Source organism: Aristolochia californica, unplaced genomic scaffold (genome assembly GCF_029961685.1).
Source record: "Aristolochia californica isolate CCGP_79_NKW_82.1479 unplaced genomic scaffold, dmAriCali1.0.hap1 SCAF_6, whole genome shotgun sequence".
Lineage (NCBI taxonomy): Eukaryota > Viridiplantae > Streptophyta > Magnoliopsida > Piperales > Aristolochiaceae > Aristolochia > Aristolochia californica.
The window spans coordinates 41,608,846-41,633,168 of record NW_027182257.1 but is presented as its reverse complement, the minus strand read 5'-3'; the positions used below and the strand labels follow the sequence as shown (position 1 = coordinate 41,633,168).

Sequence of the window (24,323 nt, the reverse complement as noted above, 5' to 3'; positions counted from 1 at the left end):
CGTCCAATAAATCCAATTGTCCAGAAACAAACAAGTGAAGAGGAGCATCTACAATTTGGAAGACTCGTGCTATTTTTTTTTTTTTAATTCTCCCAAGACGTTGATGAGGCCGATTCGCAATAATACATTGTAAGACTGAAATTTGATTATCTTACACAATCTAAGAACCTAAGATATCTAAGGCTTAGCATTCGCCATTTCCTCAGCTCTTTTCATCACACACCATTTTACAATGCATTAACAGACTCGTTATGAATATATAATTTGTATTGTCAATGTTTTCTTTAAACCATTTCTTAGTTAATCTTTGAAGTCTGTTCATCTTACTTCCATGCCTTTCACTTCTGATCTCCTCTCAGACCTTCAAGCGAAATAGGAAAGTGTCTGCTATGCTGATAAAGGATAATCCAAGTAAGCAGAAGGAAATGATCTCTACCCTTGATTAGGTCAGACAAATGTTACAATCTATTTACTTCTGCAAGCTGCTGCTTCTTTCTTGCCACAAGTTTCTGTGTGACTACAAAATGGACAAAGAATAGTCCCAAGTGTTATTCACTTCCCATTCAGAAAGCAAGGATCAGCCACACTGATAGTGGTTAGAACTCCCAAAAACTTTGCTGGCTTGAGGCATAAAAAAATGACATGTTGGTCTGAATCGATCTCATCGAAGAACACATTGGAAGCTGTCATACAGCTTATTGAAAATCAACAAGGTTTTATGCTTTAATCTCATGTCTATTCCATTGCAGTCTGCAGTAAGGTCCAGCAGCAAAGTTCCTATTATCAATGTCTATCTGAAAACAACAACGAACAGAAACAAAATTGCTTGGTTTAACAATTTATCACTGACCAAGGAGATACTAGCTAACGCTGCAAAAAAACAACTTTGACATTACCCTCACCCCTGAAAATAAGACATGCAATTGTTAAAAAGATGTGAGAATGGATTGAGAATGAGATTCCAAATTGAGAATGCATCCCCCCACACACAAAAATAAAAAAAAAGTTAAAAAGATAACCTATTTTAAATTATGCAATTGTTTTTTAGGTATCACGAGGTCAGCTAACGCATGTAGTTGCCAATTACCATATTCTCTAGGCAATGCTCAGAACAACTATTGATATTATCTGCTTCTCTATGTTGCTTGCAGAAGCCTCCACTTCATGCAACTCATAATGGTCACATTTCAACCTTAAAGGAATGCTCTTTTACCCACAGTAATGGAACCAACTACCAAGAGAACCTTAGAAACTTCTCCCAAGAGGTAGAGCAATTGATGCTAAAGTTTGATTGGAAAGAGGTATCACAAGATTTTTTTCTTTTTCTTTTTCTTCTTTATTTTTTATTTTTTTTATGACAATGAGAAGAGGGATTTCATTAAGAGAGCTCCCGAGGGAGGAATTAAAACAAGCATAGAGTACAGAAAGAATTAGTAGCTCTTGTTGACCATGGTTTAGACACAATTTGGAAGGGCAACCTCAACCAGGGGTTTGATTAGAAGAAATGACAGGATTTGCCCTGAGGGCTTTCAAGGCAATCAGTCTTAGCTGTAGAAAATTGCAAATTGCTCAAGTAAAAGGAGGAGACTCTTTGCTGATTCTTCCCTCTAGGACACAAACGTCCAAGGTAGATATCGGTAGGTGACTTGGAATTGTTGATATTTTGCATGTACAGATCTCCGACTGGGTTCGTTGGACTATCAACAGTATATAGAAAGAATGATAGAGATGGCTAATTCTTTCAGACCATAAATGTGAAAGTATATGTTCTCAACAGTATATTTTCACTGTCATCTCTATCATTCAAACATATGTTTTTGAATGTTAGATGGCTAATTTTTTCAGACCATGACAGTGAAAATATATGTTCTCAAACAGTCAATGACTAATTCTATAAACCTCAAGCCTGGCAGAACTAAAAAAATCCAGAGGAGGTGACAGGAAAAATAGAGACATGAAGTCAACAAAATGTTATTCGTTAGTTCACATACAACACCCAATTAAATCAATTTTCCGAATGCATACCTTCAATTTTTCCTGCATGGATCTAATACATTTTGTTCTGTCACTTGTAAGTGACTGAAATTTGGGTCATACCAGAGAGCCAAAGCCATCCAATGGCCATACCTTAGAACCAAAGCGCAGACAATTAGAAAATGAAAATTTAAACCAAAACTCATAATTAAAATAATCAGCTTAAAAAGACCACAAAATGTGCAAGTTGAAACAAGCAACATACTAAAAGAAGAAAATATCCTTTATTGGGCAGACAATGGTATCAAATGTACCTAAATAAGGACTTCGATTAAGAAAAACCATACAATTCAACTGAAATACTAGCTTAACTACTTTCTGTAAATCTTGCTTTTTTAATAGACAACTCCCTGTCAATGAGCAGTCAGTTTGTTCAAGATAGTTACTGACATAGGCATTCTCAAAATAAATTGAAGCAACTTAACTCTGACATTATACATTTTTTTCTATCACTTAATTGACGGGAGTTTTGAGACTTATAGCTACTGTTTTCCAGGGAAGGGATAGAATTGATAATTCAGTGAATACTGTCATTTATTACTCCATACTTGGCTAAGTTATGACTTTGACATTTAACTCTCTTTTTCCTTTTCTCTTATCTTCCAAAATCAAAATAAACCAATAGGTAACAATGCTAGCAGGAAATCCAACCCCTTTAATTAAATAGAGCCCACGGTCGTGCGAGACCCCCAACGAACTCTCTTTGGAGCTTCTCTCAGACTCTCTCCTCTCTCTTCTCTCTTCTTCCAACACCTGAAACCCTAATTTTTACAAAAAAATAAAGAACTATAACGCGCCCAAATCTCACAGAGGGAATCAAAGAATAAACTTACTCGACAAACGACCTTCCCTTGAAGAAGCCCATACGGGATTGCACCAAAATGCCTAGAATCGTTCGACTGGAGGGCATTATCACCTTGAATCCACACATGCCCCTTGGGGACCTATAGAGCACATAACATTACTTCCAGTCACAATGAAGAAACCTCGAACCAGAAAAAAAAAAAAAAAAAAGAGTACTTTAAATTGGAAGCGGGTCTCATACAACAACAGTACGACAGCCACCGTTTTTCATGGGGTCTGTAGCAAAAGTAACAATATCCCCCTCCATGGCAGTTATGCGCTTCGTCAGGAGTCTCTTCGGATTCTGAGGGGATCGAGCAAGCACAACATCGCCGACACCAGCAGCCCCAAACCTAGTAGAAATACGCTCGACGAAAACTATGTCACCAGTAAGATTGAGAGTTGGAAGCATGCTGGGGCCATAGACCTGTAGAGAGAAGATCAAAGTTGCTTGAAGTTGAACAGAGAGAAAGGGGAGAGAGAGAGAGTGAGAGAGAGTTACGAGGGCAATCGTGCCGAGATAATTGTTAGTGATATGGAGGAAACAGCCGAATTTGACAAAGATGAGAGCTTTTCCCATGGCCTCCTTGGCATTGGCGAGGTGTGGAATGCTTCTGAATCGACATGCAAAATTGCGTAAGGCATTCATTCTTCTACAGTCACTCAATGCCCTTGGTGCGGATTCTGTTGAGTTAGAGAGCTCGGTGACCCTACGTTGGGCAGAAGCAAAGAACAAAACGAAGGAAGACCAGAGAGGCAGAGACGAGGTGGGAGGATCGCTTGGTCAAGGACTCAAGAGTCAGGACATCCCCTGAATACCTGCCCATTATGAATAGAGACCAGGTGATCTAAGCCACCCATGTTTAACGGTACAAATTATGCCTATTAGAAAGTTAGAATAGAGTGATTCCTCTCATTCATGGATTAGAACATATGACATAATGGACCTTATTGGTGGTGAAAATATCCTTTAAGGAAGACAAGGAACAATTAAGAACTAACTTCAAGATAATCAACCTATTGTTGTGTACTTTAGGTCCAAATGAGTTGAATCGGGTATCCACATGCAAAACAACCAAAGAAATTTAAGATAAATTGGAGTTGACACATGAAGAAACAACTCGAGTGAAAGTCTCCACAATTACTCTATTGGTAGCCTAATACAATGAGTTCAAAATTAAATTAGGTGACTCAATAACTAACAATGATTCTAAATTTACTCATATCATAAATGAATTGAATATCTTAGGTAAAGAAATATCCTTCTATATGAGAAATGACAAGCTCTTGAAGGTTTTTTCAAAGTCTTAGGGACATGAGGAAGATGACAATTAGAGAAAATGTAGATTTAAGGATCATGAGCTGAGTTGAGGAGCTAATAGGTATTTTTCTTATACATGAAAATGGAACTTGAAGAAAAAGATGAAGAACAACCTAGGAAAAAGTATTACACTCAAAGGAAATAGAGCAACAAATAAGGACTCCAGTGAAACATACTCCAATAAGGTGAGCTTTATCACTAGGCATTTATAAACACTATATATATTAGAAAGAAGAAGAACTTTAGAAGCGCAACGAAGAAAAACAATTAAAAGAACTCATATTTGCTTTGAGTGTGGCAAGCTAGGGCGCAGAAGAAATAAATGCCCATCTCTCGGAGAAAATTCTCCATCCACAAGCAAGATCCAAAGATGAAGAAAGTTTTGGTCTTAGTTTGGGATACAATTGAAAGTAATTTCAACCATTATGAGGAGGAAAGTGACATTGGTCTTATGGCTTTAGAAGAAGAAGAATCTACTATTGAATCCATAATAGTAAATTCTAATCCAAAATTTACAACATGCTAGAATACTAGGATTGAAAACATACCTGGATCCATTCTGTGAATTTCGCCTTTTGATGCGGAATCTCTATGACGAACGATAAGAACGGATATGGTCTTCCTCAACTAAATCGCCTTATTCCTCAATGGGACCTTCGTCTCTCTTCCGAATAGGGAGAAGGGAAACTGTGTGTGATTTAGTATATCAGGGACCATAACCCTATTGTGTCTCTTTATATAAGGTTCCCATAATTCCCTATGGTATCTACTCAATTGGCCCATATCCATCACCCATTCTTCAATGGGCTTAACGAAATTAAATCACTTAATTTCAACCCATTCCATTAATAATAGAAAATAAAATTGCATAATAAATATGTTACCCAAATTAGAATAGGAAGTGTGAATTTCTTAACAATCTCCTACTTGGGTTACATATATTCCTGAAACAATTATATCACAATTCTTTAGGCGCGCATCTGTATACTATTAATAATGGAACAATCGTATATATTAATAATGGAACCACCGTGACTTTCATTACATTACATTCGTGACTAAACCACGATGATCACCATACTAATACACTCAATGACATAGATCAAATATGGATGAGTAGCATAGAAATTACATGCAATGTGATATCAAACATGCCTATTTCCAACTGGTCCTTCTTTAGTCTTTAGTGAAATCTTTCCATAATCCTTAATGCAATGTGAACATTGCACATAGAAAACACAAGAAGTTCATAAATAAAATAATAAGTAATCAATTTTATTAAAAAATCAAATAAATCAATGTCTAAAACAAACATATAGTACAAAAAATGACTCCCACTAAACCAAGGTATCCTCAGAAATAACGCCCATATGAGCAGTGTGCTCATGAAAGAACTTAGGCGGTAAACCCTTGGTTAATGGGTCTGTTAGCATAGAGTCTGTCCCTATATGTTCTATAGAAATTTACTTATTCTGAACTCTGTCCTTAACAACTAGAAACTTGATGTCAATAAACTTTGACTTCGTTGAGCTCTTGTTGCTGTTGGAATAAAGTACCGCCGAGTTATTGTCACAGTAAATCTTTAATGGCCTTTCAATGCTATCTACCACTCGTAGCCCAGTGACAAAGTTTCGCAACCATATTCCATGGTTGGATGCCTCAAAACAAGCAATGAACTCCACAACCATGGTTGAAGAAGCTATGAGAGTTTGCTTAACAGACTTCCATGAGATAGCTCCTTCACCCAACATAAAGATGTAGCCTTATGTGGAGCGTCTGCTATCTTGGCATCCGGCAAAGTCGGAGTCAGAGAACCCAATGATCTCTAAACTGTCTGATCTCCGATAAGTAAGCATGTAGTCTTTTGTTCTCCTCAAATAACGCATCACGCGTTTGGCTGCCTTCCAATGTTGCATACCCTGATTACTCAAATACCTGCCCAAAATTCCTACTATAAATGCTATGTCGAGACGAGTACAAACTTGAGCGTACATTAAACTCCCTACTACTGATGCATAGGGAATTTTTTGTATCTCTGTTCTTTCAAGATCATTTTTAGGGCACTGTTTGAGACTAAATTTGTCTCCTTTAGCGACGGGTGTGTCTCCTGGTTTACTATCTTTCATGCCGAATCTACTCAACACCTTATCAATATAGCTCTTTTGTGACAACCTAAGGATACCTTGAGAACGATCTCTAAGTATCTGTATGCCTAATACAAAAGAGGCATCACCAAGATCTTTCATCTCGAATTTTTTCATCAGAAATTTCTTGGTTTCGTGTAGTAAGCCTATATCGCTATTAGCGAGTAGAATATCATCAGCATATAATATCAAGAAGATGTATTTACTCCCACTGAACTTATGATATACACAAGCATCAATAACATTCGCCTCAAAATCGTACGAGGTTATGACTTGATGGAACTTGTGATACCATTGACGGGAAGCCTGTTTGAGACCATAGATGAATTTCTTCAATTTACAGACCATAAACTTTGGATCACCAGATACAAAGTTTTTTGGTTGTACCATATAAATCGTCTCATCAATGTCTCCATTGAGAAATGTAGTTTTGACATCCATCTGATGTAGCTCTAGATCTAAATGAGCCACTAGTGTCATTATTGTTCTAAAAGAGTCTTTCGAAGATACCGGAGAGAAAGTCTCTTTATAGTCTATGCCTTCCCTTTGAGTAAAGCCTTTAGCGACTAGACGGGTCTTATATCTCTCAACATTGCCCTTTGAATCCCTCTTGGTTTTAAATAACCATTTACAACCAATGGGCTTCGCACCTTTGGGCAACTCGATGAGATCCCAAACGTCATTGTCTTTCATAGACTTTATCTTATCCTTCATGGCATCAATCCACTTTTGAGAGTTAGAACTGCACAAGTTTTGACATAAGTTAATCAGGTAATCTTCTGTCAATCTGATGACATCCTCATGTTCTTGGAGAAATATGATATAATCATCTGGAATCGCATTTCTCCTCTCTCTAGTGGATCTCCTTAATGACACTTCTTGAGGTTATTGAGTTTGTACTAAAGGTGGTGCAAGAGGAAGAATCTCATTGTTGTCTGGATTTAGAACAATGTCAGGAATAGGAGCCCGAACATTGTCCTCTAGTGCCTGAATTGTGTCTTGAACAACAATAGGTATGAAGACATGATCACTATCAATGACATATTCTTCTTCAAAGACAACATTCCTTATGTTTTCTTCCCCTCCAAACTCAATATCCTCAAGGAATCTTACATTTTCCGTTTCAAAGAAGGATCGTGATGTGGGATCGTAAAACTTATAACCCCTAGAGCGTTCAACATAACCAACAAAATAACAGTTAACCGTCCTTGAGTCCAGTTTTCTTTCATGTGGCCTATAAAGTCGCGCCTCAGCTGGACAACCCCAAATGTGCAAGTGCCTAATGCTAGGCTTCTTGCCTGTCCAAAGTTCATAACAGGTTTTGGCAACTGCTTTGATCAGTACCCTATTAAGGATGTACACTGCGGTCTTGAGAGCTTCTCCCCAAAGTGACTCTAGCAAAGAGGAATGACTGATCATACTCCTTACCATATCCTTAAGAGTTCAGTTTCGTCGCTCTGCAACATCGTTCATGCTAGGTTTGCCCGGCATGGTGTATTGCGGAACAATTCCACACTCTTTGAGGAAAATCGCGAAGGGTTCTAGACGTTGTTCTCCTGATCCATCATACCGTCCATAGTATTCACCACCACGGTCGGATTTGATAGCCTTGATTTTCTTTCCAAGTTGAAGTTCAACTTCAGCTTTGAAAGACTTAAAGACGTCCAGGGATTGTGACTTCTCATGTATTAAATATAGGTAACCGAATCTAGAGTAATCGTCTATGAACGTAATGAAGTACTATTGGCCATTCCATGAAGCTGTAGGGAATGAACCACAAATATCTGTATGTATAAGTTCTAAGACATCTTTAGCTCTTTCGGCACCTAATTTTCTAACATTTGTTTGTTTCCCCTTGATGCACTCAACACAAACTTGAAAGTTTGTAGTATCTAGGGGTTCAAGAATTCCATCCGACACAAGCCTTTGAATTCTCTGTTTAGAGATAAGTCCTAAACTTTTGTGCCATAATGTGGCGGAATTCTCACTTAATTTTTGCTTCGTACCACGTGAACTAATTTACAATATTTCTCTATAGGAACTAACAACATCAAGCATTTATAGATTATCAATTAAGGGACCGGAACCAACAAAATTTGAATTTTGGTAGAGACTAACTTTATTATTTCCAAAAGAACAAGAAAAACCTGATTTGTCCAAAATGGAAATAGAAATTAAATTCCGCCGAAAAGACGGTGCAACAAATGTCTCAAATAAATCTAAATAAAATCCAGTGCTTAATTGTAATCTGAAAGTTCCTATAGCCTATACTGTAACTTTATTGTCGTGGCCCACAAAGATGAATTTTTCAGCATCACTTGGCAGTCAGTTCCACAGGCAACCCTGCAAAGACATACTAATGTGAGTGGTAGCACCAGAATCCACCCACCAAGTGTCTTTAGGTACAGAAGCTAAATTAACTTCAGAACAAACTAAAGTTAGAGGCATACCCTTCTTTACACGCCAGGCAGCATACTTGGGACAATCCTTCTTCATATGTCCCGACTTCTTGTAGAAGAAGCAGGTAAACTCCTCAACCTGCTTTTTTTGTTTCTTAGTCTGAGAAGAACCTACCGCAATATCCTTACCTCTCTTCTTCTTCTTGTACTCAGAGGTGGAGGCCAAGTGAAAACTTTCAGTCTTATCCCGTTGCTGCCTCTCTTCCTCTTGCACACAGTGAGATATAAGCTCATTTAGGGACCATTTGTCCTTCTGAGTGTTATAACTCACTTTGAATTGGCCAAAGTGTGCAGGAAGAGAAATCAGAACCAAGTGCACGAGCAAGTCCTCAGATAGCTCTAACTTAAGTGACTTGAGTTTTGATGCAAGATGAGACATTTCCATGATGTACTCTTTTATGTTCCCTTTGCCTTTATACTCCATCGAAACGAGTTTAGCCAAAAGGCTACTCACCTCTGATTTTTCATTCTTGGCAAAATATTGTTCAATTTCTTCTAGGAACTTCTTGGTGCTCTCGCTCTCTGTCATAGAGCCCCGAAACGCCTCCGGAATGGAGCGTTTCATGATCATCAAACACATTCAGTTAGAGCGCTCCCAGTTCTCAATTTTAACCTCATTGAGGTTATCAAGAGTAGAAATGGGTGGCTCTGCCCGAAGTGCAAGATCTAAATCCATACAACCGAGGACAATTTCCACGGTATCTTTCCAAGCTTTAAAATTTGTCCCGCTTAACATTGGAATGTTGCTTATTTGAGCAGTAACATTTGAAGCAGTAGCGACAGAGACTGTATAAAGAACAAAATAAACAAGCATACTCACATTAACTAGCATGTCATATAAAGAAAAATAGACAAGTACAAAATAAAATCCAAATTGGGGACCCATCTCAAGATACCTAGTATAACATTAATTTCTAGTCTTTGGACAGAGAAATTAATTGTAAGTGGTACTCTCAGTGCAATGATCAAATATTGATAATCAGTTCTGTCAAACAATAGCCTTTCTTTGGACCGACTATTGTTCACATGAAAAGTCTTTATAATTGTCGTGCATTTATCATCACAGGTACGTTGTTTATTTGCATAAATAACTCCGTACAAACATCTATGTATTTCTAGTCAAATTATTCTACACTAAAGAGGTTACTTTGGCAACATGTAGCTTCAAACAATTTGATTGAAAATACTAGACCAACTGGTGCCGCAGCGTTGGCCTTTATATTTTTTTATTCAGTTGCCCAACACTGTGGCACCGCCCCATTGGTGTCACGACGTTGGCCTTTATTTCCTTGGAGCTGCAATAAATATTTTGTAATGTAATATATATAAACAAAATATTTAGTCAAATGTAACAAACAAATATGAGCAGCCTTATTGGGCATATACGCCAAAAGCAAAGCTTCAACTCGGTCGAGCCAAGTCGACCCGATCTGTAGCAACCGGTTCGAATTGACTCACCCGAGTCAATCTCATTAGGTAAGTCTTAAAAACCCCAAGTTGTTTTTATTTTTTTATTTTTTTATGGCAATGCTGCAGTTTGTCCAACGGACAAAGCAACGCATCCGTTGATTTGAACGGGCATTGCAGTTGCCCAACAGACGCACGCCCATTGCAGTGAACCGACACTACAATTGCCCAACGGGCATGGCAGTGTGCCCGGTGGAGGCAACGGGTGCTACTGTCGCCCAACAGTGATGACAGCCCTCCCAACAGGCGCTGCTGCCGCCCAAGGGCCTAGATAGCGCTCCTGACGGGCACTGCTGTCCCCCAATCTTCCTCCGTCGGCCGATCTGCCGTCGTCCAATCTTCTTCCGTCGGCCTGTTCCCTTCTGACGACAGAAGCGATGGCGACGACAAAAAAATGATGCTGTCGGGCGCTACAGCGTGCTCAGGCGACCTCCGTCGCCTCCCCCTTTCCTGCTGAACGTCATTGCAGCTTCTTCTGTCACCCCCCCTTTCACGAGTAGAGAGAAGAGGGGGGGTTCAGTCTCCCTCTATCTCGCAGAGAGAAGGGGGTCGGGGGGGTTTTCGTCGGTGATTGTCTATTAGAGTCGCTGTAACGTGTCCCAGTGGACGCTGCAGAGCCATCCTCCACCCGACGGCGACACCGACGAACTCACAACCCAAAAAAAGGAATTCCGTGGAGAAAAAAAAAATTCTGCACTCCAAGAATTAATCTAGAAATCCTAATAATCTAACAGACTGCTCTGATACCACTTGTTGAATCCATAATAGTAAATTCTAATCCAGAATTTACAACATGCTAGAATATTAGGATTGAAAACATACTTGGATCCATTCCATGAATTTCGCCTTTTGATGCGGAATCTCTATGAAGAACGATAAGAACAGATATGTTCTTCCTCAACTAAATCGCCTTATTTTTCAATGGGACCTTCGTCTCTCTTCAGGATGGGGAGAAGGGAAACTGTGTGTGATTTAGTATATCGGGGACCATAACCCTGTTGTGTCTCTTTATATAGGGTTCCCATAATTCCCTATGGTATCTACTCAATTGGCCCATATCCATTGCCCATTCTTCAATGGCTTTAACAAAATTAGATCACTTAATTTAAGCCCATTCCATTAATAATATAAAATATAATTGCATAATAAATATGTTACCCAAATTAGAATAGGAAATGTGAATTTCCTAACATCTACTGTATTGAAAGAGGTTTGTCTTTGTGCCAAGGCATCAAAAAACACGTGGATTTTGTAGTAGGTACTCAAACACATGATCGGCGATAACAAGAAATTTATAGAAGCCAACCCAAAGGATGATGATAATGCCAATTTGGGAGACAATGGAAAAGATATTATCAAATGTTTATCATGTACAAGGGTTAATAAAGATTTGTTCAGTATTAGTCGATTTGTGACGAGGATAACAAACTGGTACTTGAAAAGAATAAATGTCAACAATATTTTAGATATACCCTCATATTTTAGCTAATGTGGCAGATGACGTGGTAAAATAATGATGTGGCAGACGACATGTCAATCTATGTTTACTGCACTGATAACGTGGCGACACATAAGCAGTCAAAGCTTACGTGTTGTTTTTGACTGCACACATAGGCATTTGATCGGTCAAAGTTGGGTAATTTTAGAAATATTTTGATGACGTTAATGTTTTTGAAAATAATTTATTTTAAATAGGTATTTTAGGGAAATTCCCTACAAACAACCATGTCATATTTGTATAGAGTCATTAAACAAACCAACAAAGAAAATCACGTAAGAAGACAACAACTAAAATTGAGTATGTAACGATTGGGAGTTATGTACAACTCTTATTGATGAAACAACAATTATAAGACTATGGCTTGAATCAAATTAAAATCCCCATCAAGAATATTAGTTAAATACCCGGTTCACTATTCTCGATCAAAGCACTTAGGCAAAGAGAGACTTACTTCTCTTATTTACACAAGTAAGAAATATGTGGTGTTTATATGTGTGCCACAATGTTCTTATTGAATTCACTTTTATGACTTGATTATCAAAGACAAGTTGCAAATTCTAGCAAGAGAGGGTAGGAGGAGAAAATAAGGGGCATTATGTTCTTATTGAATTCACCGGTTGAGCTCGATCCTTCCCGTGTGCACGCCCACGAGCTACACCCTTCGTCGACGAGAGCATTATTAGAGAAAAGCAAAAAAGTATATTGGATTCTTGTTCTCTTGTCTGTCATCAATATCATCGTGCGGAGCGATCGAGATTCTTCCTCGATCATTTCCTCCAGTGTCTCTTCCCATTCATCTCGTGGGTAGCGACGCCGGCACAGCTGCTTCACGTGGGAAGTTGTGCAGAGTCGCGTGAGCTCTCCAGTTTTGTCCATATCCCTCCGACCGGCTCTTGATCATAGGTTTCAGAATCATTCACAGCTCATCAATCTTTTCCAAGTAGCTGCAGTTTGCGTGAAAATTGACAGAGAAACGACGAAGCGAGGGACATCTTTTCATTCTGTTACACGAAAATAAAAGGAAATCGAGAGAGAGAGCGAGCCCCTCTCTCTTGATTCGACTGAATTTGCGGTGATCAGTATATTGTTCAGGTTTCCAATCTAAAAGTTATCTTCAAATAGAGAAAATGGGAGCCTCTGTTTAGAAATCCTTCATGGTCTATTCAATGGGACCTTACTTCTCAGTTTCAGGTGTTCCTAACTACCGGAGCAACTTCTAGGTAAGATTTGATGCTTATGTCCACTTCTCGGCCACATTTTTTATTCTTCTTGTCTGATCCCCTCTGTCATCCTTTCGCTGCCCTTTTCTCAAAACCGAACCCTATCATTCATCTCCTGGTCGCTCCCTATCTCAAAATTGTACCTTATAATTTTCTCTCGGTACTCTCTCTCTTAATACTCTATCATTTTACCCTCTTGCCACCCCTGTCTTAATGACGTGGCATCTTACTTGGCTATTGACATGTCGAAATGGTGATATGGTAGTCGACGTGTAAATTAATTCATTGAGTGTTAATAACATGACAACACGTAATCAGTCAAAGCTTATATATCACTTTCGACGGTACATTTTGAATTTATTTAGAAAAATACTCAACTTTGAAGTCAAAGTTGAGTATTTTTCTAAATAAGTTCAAAGTGTCGGTATTTATCTAATTAAGTTTAAAAAAATCAAAGTTAAGTATTTTTCTAAATAAGTTCAAAATGTCGTTATTTATCTAATTAAGTTTTAAAAAATAGGTACAAACATACTGGAATAAACACATGAGACGCAACAGAGATGACTAATCGGTCAACAGGTTGTTGGATTCAACTACAGAGATATAATTTAGTAATAACACACGAGAGAAATGGCAGAATGAAAGAAATACAGGTCTTGGAGGGTTGTTTCTGCTCTCTAAAATTTACCCCTTCTGGGTACGATGTGAGCTCGCAACGGTGTTTTCATGGAGTAGTCAATGTCATTGTGCATGGTTTCGGTCATGTCCACCCCTCCTCCGTCAACGACCTTCCACTCGAACTCCTTCACCATATTCGCCACCAAGAATTCCAGATGCAGAGTCCCGATTCCCATACCTGGGCAAACTCTCCTCCCTGCCCCGAAAGGAATCATCTTAATCTCTGTCGTCCCTGTTAAATCCACGGCTTCCCGTCCACCCAAAAATCTCTCCGGCCGGAAAGCCATCGGGTCGTCCCACACCTTGCCGTCCCGGCCCATGCTTACCAGCATGAAGTTTACGAACGTGTCTTTGGGGATGGTGTACCCTTCCATCGTCATCTCCTCTGTCACGCGGTGGGGAAGGAGAGTGTGGATTGGGGGGTGCTTCCGCAGGGTCTCCAGCACCACTGCTTTGACGTAGGGCAACTTCTTCAGTTCCTCCTCTTTGATGATTCCGTCTCCCGACCCTGTGACGGAGACGATCTCTTCGTAGAGTTTGGACTGCACATCGGGATATTTGACCAGGTTTGCCATGGTCCACTGGAGGGAGGAGACGACTGTAGAGACTCCTGCAGTCAAGAATTCGAAACAGAGGGTAGCGATCTCTGGCTCCCTGAGCTTCCCGCCGTCGGGGAGTTTAAGAGCTATGAGGGAGTCGGCGTAGGACTCGATTTGTAGGTTTTTCTCCAACTTCCGGGCTCTGGATTGGATGAGGGGGAGAAGGTTTTCAACCAACCGGCGGCGGATAGCTATCATCTCCTTCCACATCTTTGGAAAGAGGTACTTGCCGAATCGAGGGAAGACGTGGAAGACGAAGAACCGGCCCAGATTCTGGTGACTCGCTCGCACAGCTTGCATCTGTTCCAAGATCTCCTTATCGTCTAGCGTCTCCGCAAAGCACATAGACAATCCCAGCGCGAAGAGCACGAATCTGAAAATCTCGAGGGGCCGAACGACGCCTCCATCCGACTCCGCACCGGCTTCATTTCCCAGCTTCTCAAAGAGCTTCTGCACCAGCTCCTCCCTTGCTCCGGCAAAGGAGTTGAGCTTCGCGGGGCTGAGAAGCTCGGTGTTGAGGTTGCGGCGGAAGGCCCTCCAGAGGGGACCGCAGTCGGTGAAGCCGATGAACGGCTCCGACTCGTCCCCGCCGAAGAGACGGAAGTTCTCCGGCGCGGCGGGGATGCGGTTCCCGAAGGCGGCTCCGTTCTTAACAAGAGCCATGTGAGCGGTCTCGTGGCCCGCAACGAAGACATGGCGCTCGGGGCCTTGGTAGACGGTGATTATAGGACCGTACTTGTCGTGGAGCTTCTGCAACTTGGGCTCGATCTCCTCTAGACCAATATGGTGCAGGTTGCCAATGAGGGGTAGCGGCAGCGGCCCTGGTGGGAGCTTTCGCCTCACCTTCAACTCCCCGACGAAACTCAGAAACAGTTTGACGGCTAAACAGGCGACTGAGGAGAAGAAGATGATCCACACCCAGTCCTCCATTACTCTGTAAAATTTCTTACAACCTCGTCGGAGGTCAGAGTGGAGAATTGAAAGAGGCAGTGGCTGCGTGACGGGCTGCTGATTCTTTATATAGTCCAAAGGCCGAAGAGTTCAAAATCAAATTAAGACATGACAAATAAGCGATAAATCTTTCAAGGAAGGCGGCTTCTCGCGTTCGGATTTTTAATATAGACTTTAAGGTTTTTACCCAATTTTTTTAATTTAATTAGATAAATGACCAACTTTTGAACTCATTTAGAAAAATACCCCATCAACTACACACGTGTACAATCAAAAGTGACACGTAAGCTTTGACCGATTCCGTTATGTTAGTACCCGGTGAATCAATTGACACATCGTCTCACAGCCATATCATCATCACCTTTGTAAGATGCCATGTCATTAAATACCTTAACACGTCATCATGCCATAATTTTTTCAAATAATAAATAATTTAAATAAAAAATAAATGGTATTAAATAGTTAAGAGTAAGATTTTTAAATTAATTAATATATTTTTAATAATTTATTATTTTAAATATAATATAATAAAAAGTATTGAATAAATTTAATTTTTAAACTCGAAAATATTTTTTTCTAATATTTTAAAAAATTTATAAATATTTTAAATTGATAATAAAAAACGTGGTTTGCCATGTAATTGTTATTTAATGATATGGCATGATGATGTGATGACATGTAATCGTATAAAACTTACATATCACTTTTGACTGTACACATGTATAAGTTAACGGTTAAAATTGGATATTTTTTTAAAAATAAGTTCAAAAGTTGAATCATTTATCTAATTAACTTTAAAATATTCTCTTTTTAAATATTATATAAGGAGGCGCCGGTCCTTTGCGGTTACTTCTGAACGACGGGCCTGGTCACTCTACCCAGATATAATAGTAGCATTAAATTGGGCAAGAAAGACCATTAAAGGGACTGACTTGAAAGGCCAAAGGAGTCTATATCACCATGCAAGGAGTTGTCCCTTGTCATAACAAAAAAAAAGGAATTGATCCCATTGGGAGGAGTCGACCCCATTGGGCAACCAGGAAAAAAAAAAGAAAAAAAAAGGAGTTGAACCCAGTTGTAGAAACATTTGAAATAGAAAAGGAGTAAAGCATACAATAGGAGATGTAGCCATGGGAAGATTCCATGTCATTTGAGTGAAAAACAACAAAAAAGATTCAACTTCGCGAAATAGTGTTTTTTGAAATAAAAAATGATTCAACCCATATATGGTACATACAAACCCATGAGATAACTCGACTCGATTTTGAGTGAAAAAAATAAAAAATAAAGGAGTCGACCCCAATTACACTTTGATCCCATGTTGTAGAACTTCAAAGATTTGAATATTAGATCTAGACGAGAAAATTATGGGTCTCCAAATTTTTTAATTGACCTACCAACATGTTCAATTGCAAAAATAAGGTTTATTAATTGTTTTTAATATTTTTGGACCTCTCTTCCTTTCACTTGGATCGAGAAGCACTCTAGATTGCATTTTAGACTCAATATGTAATCCTTTATTTAAGCCTTATAGGTTCCATTTTGGGCTCTCTAACTCAAGCATTTTAGTGTGATATCAAGGCTTACCATGGACACAATTTTCCCACGTTCCATGTATTTTTATGATATTAAGAGCAACATTCTTGTATTTATCTTCAAGCATATTTCTACAAATACATGTGAACAGAAATTTATGTGCACTAAGAATATTTTGTAGCTCAAAAAGCCCCCACGTGAAACTTTTGACACCAATATGTTTGTTTGGTAGAGGATCGACCAAACAACCCATACAAAAATGGATGCAATCAACTCAAACCATAAAAGCACACCATCTGAATAGCCTAGCAACATTGTTAAATTGAGCCAAATAGCTTAGCACAACAAGCAAAGAAAGCCCAAAAGATCAAACAAATAAAAATCATTTGTGCAACTGACCAAAACAAAGTATAGACTAGAAAAAAGCAAAGTCTATCTAGTTGAATCGTGATCAATCGAACACCACATGCAAAACGTCCAAGCGAATGATGAAACCTGACTATTTGAAATGAAATTGAAAACTTAGAAGAAAAGAAAGAGGCGTGAAGATCATTTGATTGACCTCTAATCAATAGAATGATGTGTTCCAAAAAGGTGGTGGAACTAGATTGAAGATTTTGATTTGGCCTAGGTAAGTCTCCCAAATCTATGAGTGACCTATATAATTAGTACCTCAAAATGAGAATTTTAAGCATTTTTCATGGATTTAGTCAAGATTTCATTGAGTTCATCCAACTCCATCTACTTACTCTAAGAGACATTAAAAATGACAAAATTAGAGGGTTGTCTCTCTCTATTTGTGGCAGCCTCTTAGTTCATCAATGTATCAAAAGTATTTTTAAAAAATAATAATGCAACACATATAAAAATAGCCCATTACTTGTTGCTTTCTCTCTTCTTCTAATACACTTTCTAGTTAACTTTTCTGTCCTTGCTTCTTCTTCTTCTTCTTCTTCTTCTTTCATCCACCTCTCACACACAAATTTTCTTCTTTTTCTCCTTCTTTTCAAGTGTTCTCAAAGTCAAATTTCATGAAAACTTAGTGTGGTATCAAAGTAGGGGTTCTAAGTTTATGGGTGATATTTCATGTGTTTGTCTTGCAAGTGTTGAAGTGAGGTTGGCCAAGACTATTGCGAAAACAAGTTATTTTGGTCCAAAATAAGTTTTATGACATTTTTGTTTCAAATAGATTTATATGCGCAAAAAAATGGACATAGCATCACACACACACACACACACATATGTTCAAACGTCGAATTTTACATTAAAATAGGCTTACTTCTAGTTGTGGGTTAATTAAAAAAATCCTACTCTCAATTTTTTTTATCACTTGAAACATATGTTCAAACGTGGAACTTTACATTAAAATAGGCTTACTTCTAGTTGTGGGTTAATTAAAAAATCCTACTCTCAATTTTTTTTATCACTTGAAATCTTTTAGTTGCATTTATATGAGGGTCAACAATAAAATATTGTTTATGCAAATTTCACTATATATATTAGTTGGACCTTTTGTTTTATGTATGAACTTAGGGCGCATATGCCATGTCGCCTGGAGAAAAATGCCTTTTGCCTGATCAGATAAATTTGGCATATTTGCTCAACAAACGGTAGATTTAATATTAATAAATGTACAATCCGTAAATTTTACACATAGAAGATTTTAATTTACCATTTTACCCTTCTATTTTGAGTTTTCTCGCCCTTGGGGCTTACTCGGTTCTCCTTCCCGACCAGACGAGGCCTTGACGGCGGAGTTGTCAATGGGGAAATGGCCACTCTTCATCCATGTTTCATAGCTTCTTCGGGAGCTAGCTTCTGGGGGCGGAGAGGCCTCTGCTTCCTCCATTTTGCTGCATTGTTTTTCTTTAATAGTATCAATGCCATGTCTCTTCCATGAGAAATCCCCAACCGGAAAATGAAAGCCGACCTTTTTCCCTACCAGAATCTGTTCTTCCATGCCTTATTTTCAGTCTGCATTGCTTTCATCACCACCACATTCAGCATTCCTGTCAGGTGGCTAGAAGGGTTGCAGACGTATGTTCACCCTGAGAATCTCGGCAACGATGCACCCCGGGGAAATGTCCGAGCTGCGATCCGTCGGCCGTCTTCCTCGGAGATGGGGGATTTGGGTGCCAACGGGTTTCAGACCTTCTCCGAGCAGAAGAGGCGAAACCACCGATCTAAAGAAAAATTCGAGTTTGATGAGACCAATGCGCAAATCTACCGGTTGCCATTAGTTGAAAGTCATGTTCGATCTCGCCTCTTCTTTGGTGATTTTAATCTTGCATCGATTTATTCCATTGCTGCCTTACTTAACCTCCTTCTCCATCATTTTCTGCCGGTTCCAGAAAAGAATGATAAGTTTCTCACGGGCGGGGCTGCAGTTCCTGTCGGATTGGGGCTTCTTGCCATTTCCAAAATTTTGGTTGTTTGGGCAAAAGTATCATTTGAGAAGTCAGCCTCGAAGAGATCAGACAAGCAACTGAGTATTTTACTGGGTTTGATAGGATTTCTAACTGTGCTTTTGGTGACTCTAATCGCTGCGCCCTCTTGTTTCGACTTCGAATTCCATTCAGTCCATGGGTTTGCAAAAATTATCCTGGGTATTTGCTCGGGCGGTATTGTTGGTTTCATGTTCCTGGCGGGGGGTAAGATAGCTCGATCGTTCTGGATTGGGACTGATCAGCTCCGCTGGAATTTATCTGTAATTTCGTGCAGTACATTCAACCGAATTCTTCTTTATCTCAGTGTTCTGATGGCTGTGTTTACTTCATCGCTTTGGATTAACCCGGTTGTAGAAATCTTCTTAAGAAAGGAAGGCAGTGCTGTTGGTGGGGCGAATACTGAGGTGTTGGCTGGGCACATTGGCATGGTCCGATCAGATTTTTTAAAATTTAGAGTTTGGTGCTTGTTGGTTTCGGCTGTTTTGCAGCTTCTGGTGCTTCGTCCAATGCTGCAGATGTTTCTAAACGAGGCTGTGTTATCTTGGTACCAGAGACTTCATTCCAGTAAGGTCCCAGACTTGGACTTCAGTCGAGCTAAGATGTTCTTGCACAATTATTACCTTTGTCTGGTAGTTCTGCAATTTTTTGCAGCCCCAATGTTGGTTTTATTGTTTACTGGCATATCAGAAATGCGAGGTAACCTATTCGAGGATTTTCCTTTTATCCGTAATTTCAAACATTTATCTTCTGCTACAAAAGAAGTAGCTCTGTTCATGGCTTGGTGGGTTATGTTTGTCTGGACTGCTTTCACTTCAGGAAGCCTCCTGCTTTATCGTGTTGGTTTTTCTTTTGTTTCCTAGTGAATCTTGAGTTGGAAATTGGTATTCATATTTGTAATGTTTCAATTTTTGCCACGCACTCTGTTTTTGTCTTGGTTGCATTTTATGGGTTTGCAGAGGTTTCTGTCGACAAATTTACCTTTCAGTAGCAGTGAAAATGTTCAGGGATTCACGGTGTTTAATAGAAGAAATGAGTTAGTTCCAGATGTGTATTGAAGTTTAAGGCCTTCTGTTCCCCTCCTTTCCAAATGATCAGGCTTCCGCACATATTGAACACCACTCATTTCACTCTGCTCCCCATATCTGGTCAGTGAGGAAGAACAAAAAAAAAGCTCATGTAATTATCGAAGGAGGGTTCCTCTTCATTGAGGAAGGAATACTATTTTGTTAGCCTGGTCTCTTCCTCAAGAGGGTTGGAGAATCATCTTGTGAACCTACCTTAGCCTTCTCCTGTTTTTTATCTCTTTTCTCTGTAAAGTTCTAAGCAGACAGAGAATTGTCATTGATGCAAAAGCTGCTGACTCAATTTTGTGAAGTATCTGCGTTTCTATTACTTCTCAGGGACAAACTGTTTTTGCAAATTTAAAATCATCTTTATTTTGTGATTGGCAAGAGATGGAATAAGATGGAACTTCATTGCAACTGAACCTTTAGTCTAAGTTGTGAAATTAGTTTTCCTAACTGATGTAGTTCTCAATCTGGTCAGTGAGAAAGTTTTGATCAGATGCTTAGACAACAAAGTTAACGAGTTCAGGTGCTTTCTGAGACAGGACAGAGCTTTCTGGTCTTACCCAGATGAGGGAAGACAGTATCGTTGCTGGGCACGGTAGGGGTGGTTTTGAACCGAGCTGACTCGCAAGCGGCTTGAGCTCAGCTTGGTTCGATTCGGTATCTCTCGAGCCGGGCTCGAGATCCGGAATCGGCTCGTTTAAATTAACGAGCCAATCTTGACCGAATCCAGGTTCGGCTCAGCGACTCATGAGCCGGCTTATTAATGTCTTGAGTCGGGAGTGTCACCACTGAGCCCCTCCCGTCCGCTTTTGTTGCCGCCTTTGTCACTGTCGGCAGTTGTTTGCCGGCCGCCTCTGTTGTCGGTCGTCCGATTTCTGCCTCCCCTTGTCTTCGCCTCTGTTTCCGTCGTCGTCGTCATCCCTGACGACACCAGCGCCGTAACTCCCTTCCTACGCGCCGTCTTGGCAGGATACCTAAGTTAAGGGGAGACACCCCCCCCCCCCCCCCTTCACACGTGCGAGATCATAAAGTTAAAAAAAAAAATCCTGGTTTTTGAAAAAATTGAAAATACATTTTAATAGAAATAAGTTTCATTTTTTTTGCAAACATTTTTCTAATTGAAAATTCTTATTAAAAATCATATAATTTTCTAAGTAAGATTTTCCTGCCCAGATGGGCTAGAAAACCGTATAGAAAATTTTTGAATAAGTATTTAACAGTTGATATTGTAATACTTTTAGTATGAAGCAATTTTTATTGCAATTTTGTGTTTGACATTATATTTGATTAAAAATTTATCGATAAGTATAGTAATATATTGGATTGATTATTAATTTTTATTTATTTCCCTAAAAGAGGCAATAAGAGGTCCATTTAACTTTCCTAAGAAAATTTTAAAATATTTCTTTTAATTTTCTAATAAGTTACTAATAGTAATAAGATTTTATTTAAAGTTTTTTTTGGAAATATGTATCACAGGATAAGTTTCAACCAATGAGACTAAGGAGGCCCTTGTAAATTTATGGCTAGATTCAAAAATTACAAAACAAGATAGACAATATTTGGAGTAAAAAAGATTAATATTGGTGCATTTTAATCCATTATTGAAATTCAATCCTGAACCTCCCCTATCATTATTTTTTTTAAATGTATGCATAATTTTATACATAATTTATTTGACATATATTTTATATAGAGTATTAAATGTAGGTTAAGATCGAACTTGGGTAGAGTTTGAGTTCGAACTCATTAAAATTATTAGGCTCGAGTTCGATTACAATTTTAGGTTCGAGGCTAGGGTCGGCTCGAGTTCGAGTTCAAAATATTTAAATCAAGTTTGACTTTAACAAGGTTCGGACTCAGCTGGATTCGATGCCACCTTTATACCCAATTTTAAGTAGAGGTCATTCCCAATTTTATGTAAAATATATGCATAATTTTATAGACAATTTATTTAATATGTATTTTTTGAAAAGTTTTAAATGTATGTTGAAGCTTAGCTCGAGCTCGGCTCGAACTCGTTTAAAATTATTAGGCTCAAGTTCAATAACAATTTTAGGGCCTAGGCTCGGCTTAAGCTCGAGTTCAAAATATTTAAATCAAACTCAGCTCGAATATAAGTAGGTTCGAGTTCGGCTCTCGGCTCAATGCCACCCCTAGCGAGTGTTCGTGTTATGATAAGAATCATAGAAACCCAATTCTTTATGTTCGTTCCCTTTTCTCTCATATTTCCCCTGTAACATACTTGACTAATATTTCTTGATCTTTCACGCACAGATCTCAAATTAAGGGTTTCTCCCCGCAACAAACAATGATCTCTTGGTTAATAGAATCTTAGCTTTCATCTCTCTGGTTACGGAAGCTCACCTGGTCTCGCACCTTCATCTTCCTGAATAATGTGTTCTGACGAGCGTGCTGGAATTGGAAACATGTCTCTGACGGCAATAGAGAAGAACGTGACGTGTGGCTTCCATAGTTTGGCCGGGTGTGATCGCACTGATTCCACAATATTTGATTTTATCTTCCTGTTGGTTGTCCAGCTCCAACGCGCATGCAAGATCCAATTGAAGCCGCATAAATTACACAGACGCTATGGATCAGCTCTAGATTTTTAAACTGCAGTTCCTGCCGATTTTTACATATGGTTGATCATTAATTATCTATAGGGTAAGATGTCAGAACGAATCGATTCATGGCCATTTTTAGACCATGGGTTTCTTCTTAATGTTTTAAAACTTTAGAAAAGTTAAAAGTTTCTTCACCGTCGAACCAGAGGCCTCAGCAGGGGCCTACCAGAAGCTGCATAAAATGGAAAAGTGAAAGAGAAGGAAGATGAGCTGAGGCGGACGAATCGTTCGAAGACAGCAGTCCACTTCCGTGCTATCCCAAAATCAATCGCCGTGAGTACGTCGCCATCACGGGGCGAAACTGATGGCCGATATTTTTGAGCTCCAAACTGGAGGACCGATTGTGCGACGTGGCCACGAAAATATCTCAAAGCCCCACCTTGATATTTCTCTTCCCCACACCGGAAAAACAAGAAAGGGCCAGGAAAAGCGAAGCGGCGGCCACCCACCAAGCTCTTCTTTAAAGACTGCAGAAAATCCACCGAACGAACTGCAAGCTCTGATCAATCGCCGAGACATCGACCATGGCCACCGGCGATTCGCACGGGTGTTGGACGGACGAGAAACACATCTCTTTTCTCAACCGATTGGAGGCTTCATTCGTGGAGACAATGCTCCTGCGGAGTGATCTAACGTACTTGAGTCGCCACCCTTACCATCCGCCCCCCCTCGACCGTTTCCTCCCGGACTGCGCCGATTCCACCCTCGATGCTAAATGCTCCGGCCAGACCCATTTCAATAACGGTACTATAACTACCCATTCTCCGAGCGAGAAACGAAGATCGATTTATTTACAATATGGGTTTCTGCATCTGGATCTTTATCTCTTGATTCTGATATTCTGTTCAAAATATGATTTCAGAGGTTGCGAAGAGGAACGTCCAAAGAGATGGAAGAAGATTTGCGAACGGAACAATGAGGCTGCCGCCTACGGATGATAATGCCCCAGAAGATCAGGTGGGTGGTACTATCTTCACGCATTTATATAAGAAAAAAAACCCAAACCTTTTCCATCTCTCTTCGATCTCCTCTGCATTATTATCATGACCACGCAAATTCCAACTCGTTTTATCATCAAAACCAATTCATTTTCTTTTGTGATAAGTTTTCCGGGTGTCTGCTGTGTTTTTGTTGATCAGGTCGTTCCACAATTCGCACGTAAGGGAGGTGATAGCTGATAAAGATGAAGGAGAAATCGATCACCGGCCGGGTTTGCTGAAGATGGATCTAGTTGTTGTTGATGGGAGAAAGGAAAGCCTCAATTTGGGGATTAGAGTTAGATATTTTTGTTATGTGACAGTGTAATGTGTCATTTCTGATGATGCTGGGGCACTATCTATTTGCAGTGGGGGCATGGGAGGTAGGATACATAGAGAGGTGTACAAACTATGGTCCAAGGTATAATAGATAGAGAATATTTCCACAA

General features: G+C 39.5%; 4 protein-coding genes across 4 annotated transcripts; 2 read left to right on the top strand and 2 right to left on the bottom strand.

Moving 5' to 3' along the window:
- Positions 1 to 428: 428 nt before the first annotated feature.
- On the bottom strand, positions 429 to 3,636 carry LOC137934790 (mitochondrial ATP-independent inner membrane protease subunit 1a-like). The gene is made up of 5 exons (XM_068779318.1): positions 3,380 to 3,636; positions 3,080 to 3,304; positions 2,868 to 2,978; positions 2,026 to 2,127; positions 429 to 794 (listed from the first exon to the last, which is right to left on the bottom strand). The coding sequence occupies exons 1-4, from the start codon at positions 3,524 to 3,526 to the stop codon at positions 2,092 to 2,094; spliced, it is 519 nt and encodes a 172-aa protein (XP_068635419.1). The 5' UTR covers positions 3,527 to 3,636; the 3' UTR covers positions 429 to 794; positions 2,026 to 2,091.
- Positions 3,637 to 13,490: 9,854 nt separating this feature from the next.
- LOC137935120 (cytochrome P450 89A2-like) lies at positions 13,491 to 14,970 on the bottom strand. The gene has a single exon (XM_068779780.1). The coding sequence runs from the start codon at positions 14,927 to 14,929 to the stop codon at positions 13,667 to 13,669; it is 1,263 nt and encodes a 420-aa protein (XP_068635881.1). The 5' UTR covers positions 14,930 to 14,970; the 3' UTR covers positions 13,491 to 13,666.
- A 3,525-nt stretch (positions 14,971 to 18,495) lies between these two features.
- On the top strand, positions 18,496 to 20,245 carry LOC137934452 (uncharacterized). The gene has a single exon (XM_068778791.1). It carries the CDS (start codon positions 18,672 to 18,674, stop codon positions 20,058 to 20,060), a length of 1,389 nt encoding a protein of 462 aa, XP_068634892.1. The 5' UTR covers positions 18,496 to 18,671; the 3' UTR covers positions 20,061 to 20,245.
- Positions 20,246 to 23,256: 3,011 nt separating this feature from the next.
- On the top strand, positions 23,257 to 24,323 carry LOC137935113 (uncharacterized). Its single transcript, XM_068779774.1, has 3 exons — positions 23,257 to 23,641; positions 23,760 to 23,854; positions 24,037 to 24,323. The coding sequence occupies exons 1-3, from the start codon at positions 23,422 to 23,424 to the stop codon at positions 24,073 to 24,075; spliced, it is 354 nt and encodes a 117-aa protein (XP_068635875.1). The 5' UTR covers positions 23,257 to 23,421; the 3' UTR covers positions 24,076 to 24,323.